This window comes from Epinephelus fuscoguttatus, linkage group LG4 (genome assembly GCF_011397635.1).
Source record: "Epinephelus fuscoguttatus linkage group LG4, E.fuscoguttatus.final_Chr_v1".
Classification (NCBI taxonomy): domain Eukaryota; kingdom Metazoa; phylum Chordata; class Actinopteri; order Perciformes; family Serranidae; genus Epinephelus; species Epinephelus fuscoguttatus.
This window is the reverse complement of record NC_064755.1, coordinates 20916601-20928576: the sequence shown is the minus strand read 5'-3', so window position 1 is coordinate 20928576 and position 11976 is coordinate 20916601. Positions and strand designations below refer to the sequence as shown.

Here is an 11976-nt window from a genome sequence, read left to right as displayed (position 1 = left end):
GGATGTTTCTAGTGTAATGTTTAGAGTGTGAACTGCAGGGAAACAACACTGAAACGACAAACAAAAGAGTGTGTTTGATCCAATCTTTTCATGATCATCATCCACTCTGTGATTGTCACTGTTAAAACACTTGAATACAGTACCCAACTACACTTAATTTTCACTCAGTCTATGCAGAAATACCCATACAGCAGCTTCTCATGGGATCGATCTGTTTTGCTCCTTCAGCCTATCCCAGCGAGCTTCAAATCCAGATTACCACATGTCAGCAGAGCAGCCCCAGAAGATCTGGGGGAAAGGTGAACTCTTGACTCAGTTGATCAAAAGGAGTCACTCTAAACACTTGTTCCTCTCAAAGTAACCTAACAGTTGTTCATCATCCGAGCTGTAACGTAAATCTGGTTTATATTACACAAGCACTGAAATAAGCAGATTTTTATGTCTGTTGGCAGGTTATATAATACACCTTTAAACATTTTGTTTGAGAGTGTAAATATCTTGACTTAAGGCTATAGTGTTAAACATAAGTGAAGTAGACAGATCACATTAAGAAAGGTTCTGAAACTGAAAGGTGCTATCCTAACTTAGAGACAATATCAAGGCTTTTCATGCAGCAACACATTGCTTTGATCCCTATTTTTCACGTTAGGGTTGTTTAATTAAAGGAAAAACCTGACATCTTGTGAATACCATGTTTAACAATAGCAGGTATAGTTAGAAATTTGACAGAAGATAGACATAAAGGTAATCAACTGCTTAGGTCAATTTTATTCACTGACTCAAGCTTCTCACTTAAGAACATTTGTTTGTCTTATTAGATTGTAAAGGTAATATCCATTCATCCATTTTCATCAGCTTATCCGAAGCTGGGTTGCGGGGGCAGCAGGCCGAGCAAACCACCCCAGACATCTCAGCAACTCTTTCCAGCTCCTCCTGGGGGACCCCAAGGCGTTCCCAGGCCAGGTGGGATATGTAATCCCTCCAGCATGTTCTGGGTCTGTCCTGGGGTCTCCTACCAGCGAGACATGCCAGGAACACCTATAACGGAAGGCACCCAGGAGGCATCCTGATCAGATGCCCAAACCACCTCAACTGACCCATCTCTATGCGAAGGAGCAAGGGCTTTACTCCGAGCTCCCTCCGGATGTCCGAGCTCCTTACCCTGTCTCTAAGGCTGAGCCCAGCCACCCCACGGAGGAAAATCATTTCGGCTGCTTGTATCTGCAACCTCATTCTTTCGGTCACTACCCAGATCTCATGACCAAAGGTGAGGGTTGGGACGAAGGTAGCCCAGTAAAGCTTTGCCTTCCAGCTCAGCTCCCTCTTCATCACCTGCATCACTGCAGAAGCTGCACCAAACTGCTGATCCATCTCACACTCCACTCTACCCTCACTCGTAAACAAGTGATAGATATTAGGTACTTGAACTCCCTCGCTTGAGATAGTAACTCTGCCCCAACCCGGAGGGGGTAATCCACCAGTTTACGGCAGAGAACCATGGCCACTCAGCTGCAAACCACCCCAGTGCCTGCTAGAGGTCATGGTGTGATGAAGCCAACAGAACCACATCATCTGCAAAAAGCAGAGATGCAATTCTGAGGTCCCCAAACTGAATCCCTTCCTCCCCCTGGCTGCACCTTAAGATCCTGTCCATGAATACCACATTATTATTATTATTTTTTATTATTTATCCTTCTTACCTAACGTGCCTTGAAATACAGTGTTCTTCTTGTGGATTCTATGCCTTGTTTTGTATAAAAAAGAATTAATTTTCAATTAAAAACCAAACATGTAGAGCCACTGCAGTGTTTTAAGCATATAACATCACCATGTGACACTTGAACGCAACATGCAGTCCCTCCTCCTCTGATTGGTCAGTTGAGGCCAGCTGGCTGTGACGTCGCAGGCAGCAGCAGGTGTGGACGGTTGGCTTATTTCTTTATTTTGGTGTGACTGCTGCAGCTCGCGGGCTCATGCCACTCCGTGTGGTTGAACTGCAGCGGGTTTCGGTCCAGGTCCAGGTCCGGGTGTGAACCCTGTCTGTGCGGCTCCCTCTCGAGATGTCGTCGGCCGAACATGACGGAACCTTCAGCCAGCTCAATAAGTTTGAGAAGCTGTCGTGGAGGCCCTCGATCCGCGACTCAGGTCTGTAAACAAAACTCTCTCTCTGCAGGGACAGGCAGCCCGGTACAGTCAGCAGAGCAGACAGTGAAGCTGAAGATTAATCTAGCTAACATTAGTCGTCGTTTATTTGTGTCTTTGTGACTCAGCTGTGTGAGGTTTGTCTCAGAGTTAGCGATGTGGTGTGAACCGCTGCAGCACACAGGCCACAGCTAGCTAACGCTGCTACGGAAGCCCGCAGAAATTAATGGGTGAATAAACACCCAGCAGGTATACAGAGCTACTGCAATAGTTATATCGTTTACTGGGGATTTAAATATGGCAGACTGATAGAAAGAGAGAGGGAGACAAGCTTTAGCTTCCTGGAGGGGACACTGCTGATAACACAGAGCTCAACGGTTACCATTAGCCTTACCTCACTGATACTATTAGATATTCATCTCTTACAGACAAAAGTAAGTTTATAAAAGTAAATCTCTGCATGTTTGATGTGTCTGACAGCCTTCAACTCAGCAATGTGTGCCAATACAAACATTACATGTCATAACCATTAACTATAAGCTAAATTAAAAGATTGAAAATATATATAAAAACAGTTTTGACTCCCAGAGCGCCACTCATTATTGTATCTAGTCTATTAGCTCTGATGATAAACATTTTAACCAGAGACTCTCAAAAATGAGTCAGTTTTCTACAGTGGAGCTCCCAAAGGTGGGTTTGAGGGGCATGGTTCCCCTCTTGCAGGTCAATATTACTATCTTTAAAGGGGTTTTGGCTCTTTCTTTTAAGCCAACATGACGGTAGTTGTTCCCTGTAAAACAAGACAACCTTAGGCATCCATTGGTACCCACCATGTCGTCATAGTCTGTTGAGAAGCAGGCTAAATAACTCCAGAGTTTTGTGGCCGCCCGCCACAAATCAAATAAACATCGTCACTTTGTGTCTATTTGTGGAGCTAGGCCATTATTAGATTGTTTGGTTATTAATTGCTCCACACTCTCAGAGTGCAGGAGTACTCTGGGCTCTGATGGAGCAGCAGAGCACCAGCCGCAGTGAAAGAGACACTTACACACCAATACACCAAGGAAAATCTAAAATAAGGAATGGTCACGATGACAGTGACGGCATTCAAGAAGCCAGACTTTGGTGTTAGTTCTATTGGAGTCAATAAAACTGACACTTTAACCCATCATATCTTTGTTGTTTCAACTTTGATGGGAAAATCCTTACACCACATCAAAAAACACACATTACCTGATGCTTACTGACGTTTTTAAATGTGTTCTGTGTAGCAGCTGCATCTCTGCCTCTGCTGGACATAGCCATGATCTGTTTGCAGACCACTAACATGGAAAACAAATGCATTTATTCAGATTAAAAAAAAACATCAGAAAGCATCACGTGATGTGTGTTTTTTAATCTGGAAAGATAAAGACAAAGATATGATGGACTAAAGTGTAGGTTGCAGTGCCTGTCCCACTGACTCCAATAGAACTGATGCAGAAGTCTGGCTCTTCGAACACTGTCACTGTCGCTGTGACTGTTCCTTCTTATATATTTTCCTTGTGATACACAAGGGCACAGGCAAGAAAAAGAAGGGGAAAGGGGTCCCTTGAACTCTCAGTCTCAAGATATCTGAATGAAAACGGGTTCTGTGGGTACTAACAAGTCTCCCCTATACTTGAGAAGGCCTGTTTCCAGTAAATGTTTTGTGTCTTACAATCAATGTGCTCCTTTAAATTATATCTGTATATATGTCTTTTTGGACAAACAGTCATTTTGATCCACATCAAAACAGGATTTTTGTACAACTTAAAGTGTTACCTGTGCTGGTATTAGTCAATGCACATCAGATAATTAGTGATATTAACTGTAAAATAAGAAACCAAAGTATATCAGTATGCAATTCCTTTACTCTTCATATTGACATTGTTTTTAAATAGACAGTTTAGTTCAACAGCATAAGAGAATTCCTGAAATTCGGTACTGGCTTTTGGTTTTGGTGTGCCACCTCAAAAATTTCAGTGCTATTTCAGTAGCATCATTAGTCCAGCCTCTGACAAATAGGCAGTACATTGACAGTACATATCTCTATCTTCCTGTCTTTTCTCCTCTTGTATGGTGACCGATTGACAGGCTCCAAGAAGCGGGCACGGTGGCTTCAGGCTCGGCGCATCTTCTCCCCTTCCTGCCCCAACCTGCGGATCCCCAACAGGTTTCTGAGAGAAGGTACTGAATGTACATGAGCTCCCCATCACAATGTTTTACCTCAGAGAAGGAGAAAGATAACAGACTGTGACTGAGTGATCCCGCTCCTGTTAAATGCATGAGTGTTAGATGCACATGTGTCGTCTGATATGTATGCTTTAAGATGTGCTTTCATTACACCATCTCATTTCCATCTACATCAGGAGCTCTCACGTTCTGCCTGTCTTGAACCTGTTCCTCCCACAGGACACTGTGTACCTCCTGCCCGTAGTGGCCACCGCTGTGTTGCAGACAGCACCAACCTGTACGTGTTTGGAGGCTATAACCCAGACTTTGAGGAGGCAGGCGGGTCAGAGAATGAAGACTACCCTCTCTTCAGGGAGCTTTGGCGGTTTCATTTTGCTACAGCCACCTGGCAGCAGGTTCGCACAGAGGGTTACATGCCCACAGAGCTGGCCTCCATGTCAGGTAAGGATTGATGTACTGCCCTTCATTTTGCACCCACCTGCTGGTCTTATTTGAGGGTAAAATATGGAGTTTTTGATCCCTAATAGGTTTACGGGGCAACAAAATTTATGACATTCCTGCCAAGTGATGCACCAAGAAACACTGCAGTGCACCAACAAAGGCAGAGAGGAAGAATACTGCCAATGCCTAATATGTAAACAATGCTGCTTTCAAACTTCTGCTTTTCAAATGTTTGAAGCCAATTATTCAGCGTGGTTATTAGAGCTGAAGGTCCGCACAGTGAGTTGTATTGAGTAACACTGATTGTAAACAGAGACTTTGCTTGTTGACAAGAAGACTCCACAGGACAGCTTTAATACCCTCTGTGTAAGCTGTTGACACTCTGCAAGCAATCAGCGTGCTTACATGTACTGCAGTAACCAGATTATAGTCAGCTCTCTGCAGGAGCCTGATTTTTTTCAGTGACTTAAAGTCAAACACGCACTGTCTCAGTTTGTTCTGATGAGTGAGACTGAAGTTATGGCTGAAAGAAAAAAACACTCCTACGCCATGAAACATTTGCAAAACCTTTTTTTCAATCTTAAATGTGATCCCCATACGTTGTCAGTGGCTCATTTCTACCTTTTTACAATGTGTTATAGACTTTGGGTGCTTGGTTTGGTTTAAACGAACTCAGGTCCATTTGCGCAGTTAGTAGGGTTCATTTGGGCTGGTGTGAAAGCTGTCAATTGAACCTTGGTGCAGACCAAACAGCCGATCCAAAACCGCTCAAAATGGTGGGTCTCTGTCCGCTTCCAAATGGACTCTGGTGCAGTTTGTTTGTGGGGTGAAAGAAAACAAACCAACCACAGGACCTAATGATAGCAGATGTTATTTTAGCATGATTTGATCCTGATAAATGCCATGAATTTACAATAACCTCATACATACATATAACCATGGTGACACATATGCACGTCAGTGAGGGGTTTTTCCCTGATTAAAAAGCTGCCATCATTGTGTCCGACTCTGTGTATTTTGTCTGCTCATTAAGTCCATTAAAAAGAGAGTGATCCCACAGTATGTAGACCTGAATCATTACTGTACAAGACGCCTTCTTTTAGTCATTATTCATAACATGCAATTAATTTGCAGTCTAGCCATATCCCACTGTTAGCGCTTACTATCAATTATTTCTTTATGAGCTCTTTGTGAAACCAAAGAACATAAATAAAAACACTTCAGAGGCATTAAAGTGCTGCTGCATTAGCTTCTGTCAGTCACCAGAATTCATTTCCCCACGTGGGTTCTGATGATGCAGGATGACAAACCCCGACTCAAATATTGGAGTGAAATAGTACCGCGTGTAGACTTTAACCAACCTTATTTGGGATTTTGAGTAAGATATTGAACATTTATGGAGACTGAGTGTGTCCATGCCTCTTTCGCCCTCAGCTGTCTTACATGGCAACAACCTGCTTGTATTTGGTGGCACTGGGATTCCATTTGGTGAAAACAACGGCAATGACGTTCATGTTTGTAACGTTCAGTACAAACGATGGAACCTGCTCAACTGTAGAGGGAAGAAACCCAACAAGATCTACGGACAGGTAACAGATTTATGTTTTAAGTCCTCTAATATTGTTCTGTGTCAGCAATTATTCGTTACTTTTTGACTGTTATATGTGGCTGTGTATTCCACCAATAATCACCTAAGTATTCTCCATTTCCAGGCGATGGTCATCATAAATGGCTACCTCTATGTGTTTGGCGGGACAACAGGCTACCTTTACAGCACCGACCTGCACAGGCTGGACCTGACCACAAGAGAGTGGACCCACCTCAAACCCAGCAACGCACCCTCAGATCTACCCGAGGAGAGGTCAGACAGCAGGCGCACTGTTGAAGGGACAGTTCATCCCAAAATCAAACATACATATTTTTCCTCTTACCTTTTTAGTAGTATTCTAATCAATCTAGATTGTTTTGGTGCAAGTTGCCAAGTGTTGGAGATATCGACTATAGAGATGTCTGAGAGAGGGCACACATCTCTAAGTCCCATATCTCCAACACTCAACTCATAACTCTTGACAACAGCTTGACAACGGTCTGATCCTATCACTAACACTCATCATCTCACACCAGAACTATCTAGATTGCTGAATAGAACTACAGGTAAGAGAAAAATTATGTATTTTTCATTTTTGGGGGAACTCTCCCTTTAACATCTACAGTATATGTGACTCATATTGAATTCCCAGAATATTAATTAAAATGGAGTGAACATAAATGCATTAATTTACAGGTACAGACATGAACTAGCTCACGATGGACAGAGAATATACATTTTAGGAGGTGGGACCTCCTGGACGTCATATCCTCTGGACAAGGTGAGAGGAACAAGCACTAAGACAAAATATGACAGATAACTGTGTATAACTCCTTCATTTATAATACTGTTTGTCTTCATCAGATCCACGCATATAACTTGGAGACAAATTACTGGGAAGAAATAGTCACCAAACCCCATGAAAAAATAGGTTTGTGATCCAAGTTTACCTTTTCTTTTGCTGAATAAAATATTTGAACACCACACACTGAATTTACTTTATTATCATGACAGGATATCCTGCTGCCCGCCGTTGTCACAGCTGTGTGCAGGTCAAGGATGGTAAGAAGTGTTTCACACGGCACTATCAGGACACACATGTCTAAAATGTTTGTTCTAACAATGTCTCTCTTTGTCTCTGCCTCCAGAGGTGTTTATATGCGGGGGATATAACGGAGAGACGATCCTATCTGACCTGTGGAAGATCAACTTGCAGACTTCCCAGTGGACCAAACTTCCTGCCGCCATGCCAGAACCAGCTTACTTTCACTGTGCAGCAGTTACTCCGGTTACTCCAGTCACTTATCATTCAAACACATAGATGTAACTTCGCTAGCAGATTTCTTTTATACACTGGGAGAGAAAAGACATTTACACAGAGATGGACAGCAGTTTGATTTACTGTAGGGCTGCGACCAGACATTATTTTCATCATGGTAATCTGCAGATTTATTTTTTCTGTGAAAGGGAAACTTTGGTATTTTTTAACCTTTAGTGACTAATGGACACAACAATTTTTGAAACTGATCCAGTATTGAGAGAGACCAAACAGCCACTGCGGCGATTCAGGCTGCAAAATAATTCCTACGGGCAAATGTGCACCAACAGTTTACATCAAATAAAATGGTTTGTTTTTGCCACTGACAGGCTCAGATTGTTGTTAGAAGTGTCTGACAACATTACTAATTGACCCTAAGGAGAAACCAAACATTTTTCCTTATCTTTCACTGATCCATAGTGTATAACCAAGTCTCGCTCTAGCAGAGGTCTAGTTTAGAAATATTGCAGATTTTGCCATGTTGTAGAAATCAGCTAAATATTCAGCCATGACACTGAAAACCTCTGAGACAACACTAAGCTACGCTTTCTATACTCCGACACAAACTCTTCCATCACTCCTCTCTCCAGCACTCACTTATACCTCTTTTTGCCAGTCATGGGTTTGGCTCGGCTTGGCTTGGCTTGGCTTGGCTTGGGCTGTCAGCCCAGCGTGGCATGGATATGCATCTCCATTACAACAGGGCTACCTTCTTAAAGGTTTGTCTTAAACTGATGATGGCTTGTCTTGAGTGATGACGTTTAAAAGCAGAGAGCTGATCCACGGCTGAAGTCCCCTGTTATTTTTGCTGCGTGTGTTTTTCCACAGCAGGGCAGGTGAAAGAAGTTTACCTCTTGGAGGTGAGCTGTTTGCAGAGGTGCAGTAAGAGCCTGCTGTCTGCAACTCTTCATCAACATCTCACTGTGGCTGTTTCTAATTTTACTCTTCCTCCCTGCTGTATTTTAAGACTTGCTTTTATTGAGGAGAAGCTGCTAACAAAGTTCTGCTTATTCAGTGAGAACACAATATGAGACTTCTCCTTGAGCCATACTTGGTCACAATAACCATAAGATTTTTCTGTAATGTCGTCAGACACTTCCAATAACAATCTGAGCCTGTCAGTGGCAAAAACAAACACTTTTAATGGACATAAATTGAGGCTGCACAGTTGCATGTAGGGATTACATTGCAGTCTGTTTTGCCACTGTGGCTGCAGCTGTCTCTTAAGTACTGGACCAATTTTAGAAACTATAGTGTCCATTTGTCACTTAGGCACTCAAACATGGGAAAATGAGGCCATGGTTAAAAATATACAAGTTTCCCTTTAACTAATTACTTGTTCAGTCTGAAAAATATCAGAAAATAGTGAAAAAAATCCATCATAAATCCTCAAAGCTAAAACTAGAGTTTTCATTTAAAAAAATCAAAGTATTTTTTCAGAATTGTTGAAACTCTAATATCTGCATTGTCTCTCTCCTTCAGGCTGGCTGCATGTACGTCCACGGCGGTGTCGTCAACATGTCCGGGAACAGACGGACTGGCTCTTTGTACAAAGTGTGGTTGGTGGTGCCCAGCCTGCTGGAACTGACCTGGGAGAAACTGCTGAAAACGTTCCCTCACTTAGCCCAGCTGTCCACCCTTCAGCTGCTCAGCCTAGGACTGACACACACACTAATTCAGCGTCTCAAATAGACGCAGCACAGAGACTGAAGGAAGCGGTGTGTGATGGAACAGCACTGACTCTCAAATAACTGATGACTTGGCAAACGAGTTCTCAAAATGACAAAAAAGTCTGATGTCAAACGATTATGAAAAACTTTGAATGCCTTTTAACTTTAGTTTTATGTAAATGTGCGTGCTTTTTTTTAAAGGGATACTTCACCACAAAATGACCATTTGTGTATCAGTTACTCACAGCGTGTGTTGAATTTGTGGAGGAAACTTTGTGTTTCTCGCATGCCTCCACGGTGAACGGAGAATCCAAAAAAGACGGTGGTGAGTGACTGATGCACAGCTGGCCATTTTGCCTGTGATGTATTCTTTTAAAAAAAAAATGTTTTGAGTTTGCATGTATCCATCAGAAACCATGCATCAGTGCGGACACCAAAATCACTTTTACTTGTGCTTTGCTCTCATCATTTTGGGGCCAATATGTAGAACATTCCCTAGTTTTTTGTTTTTTTTAACTACACATCACGGTCACGGAAACTTGTGGCGCATGAGCAGGAATAGTTAGACATTCCAAAGACCTTAAAAAAGGCTAATTGAATGTTGCTTCAGCTAGTGTAATTTTAGATTCAATTCAGAGACTGAGATGAGCTTGTTTCAGGCCCACTGTGAAGTAGGTTAGATTAAAAATGATCATCAAACTATGCTGATATAAACTCAATAGGGAATTGCGCCAATTCTCTCCTAAATCCAAGAAGTTTAAGTGCTAAAACTCAAACTTCAGAGGGTGTGAAGTGTGGAGCTGCTCCATTGACAATGAATTGGGAAATATGTTCTAGATGACACTTGAGAATAGCGGGGGAAATGTTCTGAGTATATGGGTACATTTTCTGTTTCAGAATTGAGAACACTACAATAGATTAAAGCTTGTTTGGCTATAAAAAAGTAAACACACATAATGTGAGTCCTCAAAATCAGGCTCCCATTCATTGTCTATGGAGTAGCTCCAGACCTAATACCCTATGACATCATACGTTTGAGACTTCTGTGGTTTGTGCTTTGAGAGAGAGCAGCTCATGTCCACAAATATTGATCAAACTTTCCAAGGCCATGGAAATAACATATCGGAATTCTGAATTTAGGTGGTGTCCCCCTTTAAATTTCCATCTAGTTAGTCAGAAATCAGACAGATACTCTGAGTAGAGGCACTGCTGACAAAGCATGGACACATTGAAACTGTGATACTTCTTAAAAGTCAAATTAGGTCAGACATTTAAAGCATGTTTTAGTCTTAGGGGCTTTCTGATGCATGCTGATGTTGAGCTGTGATCATAGTCATATTCAAAATGTTTGCCTCAGTGGTCACATTAGCGCCTGATGAAAACCCAAAGCTTCTTTAAAACACCTGTGACATGATGGCATCACTGTGACTCTTCTAGTGCCTCTTCCTCCATTCTTCCTCCTCTAGAAGAAACAAGTAATTTAGAAATGAATTTTTACACCTGTAGCTTCACAGTGATTCTTCAGCCTTTCTTTCCTACATTTGGTGCCTTCTGAATTTCCAAAATGTCACTCGTTACTTTTGCATGTCTGTATATCAGTCTTTTTTTTTTTTTAAGATTTTATTTCCGCACATGATTTAACAGAAGTCGCTGCTTGCAGCTAAAGATTTTTCAGACATTTTTTACCTATTTATTTTCATCACTGTGCTGCTGTTTTATTTTATTACAGAACTTTGAAGTGTAGCAGAAGGTGTAGCTACGTTTCTCTTTCACCTGATGTCATTTTACCCCATTTTAACCTTTTATACTTTAACGTAGGCTGTATTGTTATTTTTACTTTTTTTCCCCACAGGACATTGTGCTGTAATGCTGTGGTACTTTAAAAACAAGTGGCATGGGGCTTTTTAAACTAGTGGCAAGGTAGAGTATGTAAGGCGTACTCAGGATGTGTTAATACTGTGATCACACTCAGTCTGTAGAGCTACGCAAACACTGACCAGGATGTCAACAGGCTCGCTCATTTTTCTGAGGAATGACGACATGACTTTGATGAATTTTGCGGTTACTGTGGACTGTAAATCTTAAATACTGTAGTAACACTCCCAGCTGCTTGTGTTGAGTCACATTTGCCTCCTTTCTCACCTGTTTTGTCAAACTTTACCTTGAATTTGAATATTAGCATTTTAATTCACACATGACTATCGGTATAATACTAAGCTGACTCATCTATTATATTATAATGCCCGATGTTCACATTCAAAACTCCACCTCAGTTACTTTGTGTTATGTTTGACATGTTATGGCCTTATTTATATCTTACCATGAAGCAACAGCTTCACTATATGCTCGGACTTGGTAAATGTACTGCCTTGCTTAAACTGAGATGTTTATATTTGCATCATTTTTGATGTTAATGAAAGTAAAAAGATCTCTTTTGCATGTCGGTACGGTGTGCATGCCACTTTACATGAACTCTCGGGAGGAAAGGTGAATGTCTCCTCAAAAGCAATTATGGCTGTACTGTACATTATGTTTTGTAATTCCTGTCTGTACAAACAATAAAAACACAGCAGCCAGTTTTTCAAAATATTGTATTGACAGTT

At 41.7% G+C, this 11976-nt stretch overlaps 1 protein-coding gene across 1 annotated transcript; it reads left to right on the top strand.

The window, feature by feature from the left end:
• The first annotated feature begins 1881 nt into the window (after positions 1-1881).
• On the top strand, positions 1882-11960 carry LOC125887349 (kelch domain-containing protein 10-like). Its single transcript, XM_049574094.1, has 10 exons — positions 1882-2145; positions 4258-4350; positions 4576-4797; positions 6232-6386; positions 6510-6658; positions 7082-7166; positions 7250-7316; positions 7400-7447; positions 7534-7673; positions 9186-11960. Exons 1-10 carry the CDS (start codon positions 2061-2063, stop codon positions 9393-9395), a joined length of 1254 nt encoding a protein of 417 aa, XP_049430051.1. The 5' UTR covers positions 1882-2060; the 3' UTR covers positions 9396-11960.
• The last annotated feature ends 16 nt before the right edge of the window (positions 11961-11976 follow it).

Bases quoted from the DNA above. Each gene is read 5' to 3' on its own strand.
- LOC125887349 (XM_049574094.1), top strand. From the start codon at position 2,061: ATGTCGTCGGCCGAACATGACGGAACCTTCAGCCAGCTCAATAAGTTT. The intron at 6,659-7,081 runs GTCAGACAGCAG...ATTAATTTACAG, and splicing joins TCAGATCTACCCGAGGAGAG to GTACAGACATGAACTAGCTC. The intron at 7,674-9,185 runs GTTACTCCAGTC...TCTCTCCTTCAG, and splicing joins ACTGTGCAGCAGTTACTCCG to GCTGGCTGCATGTACGTCCA.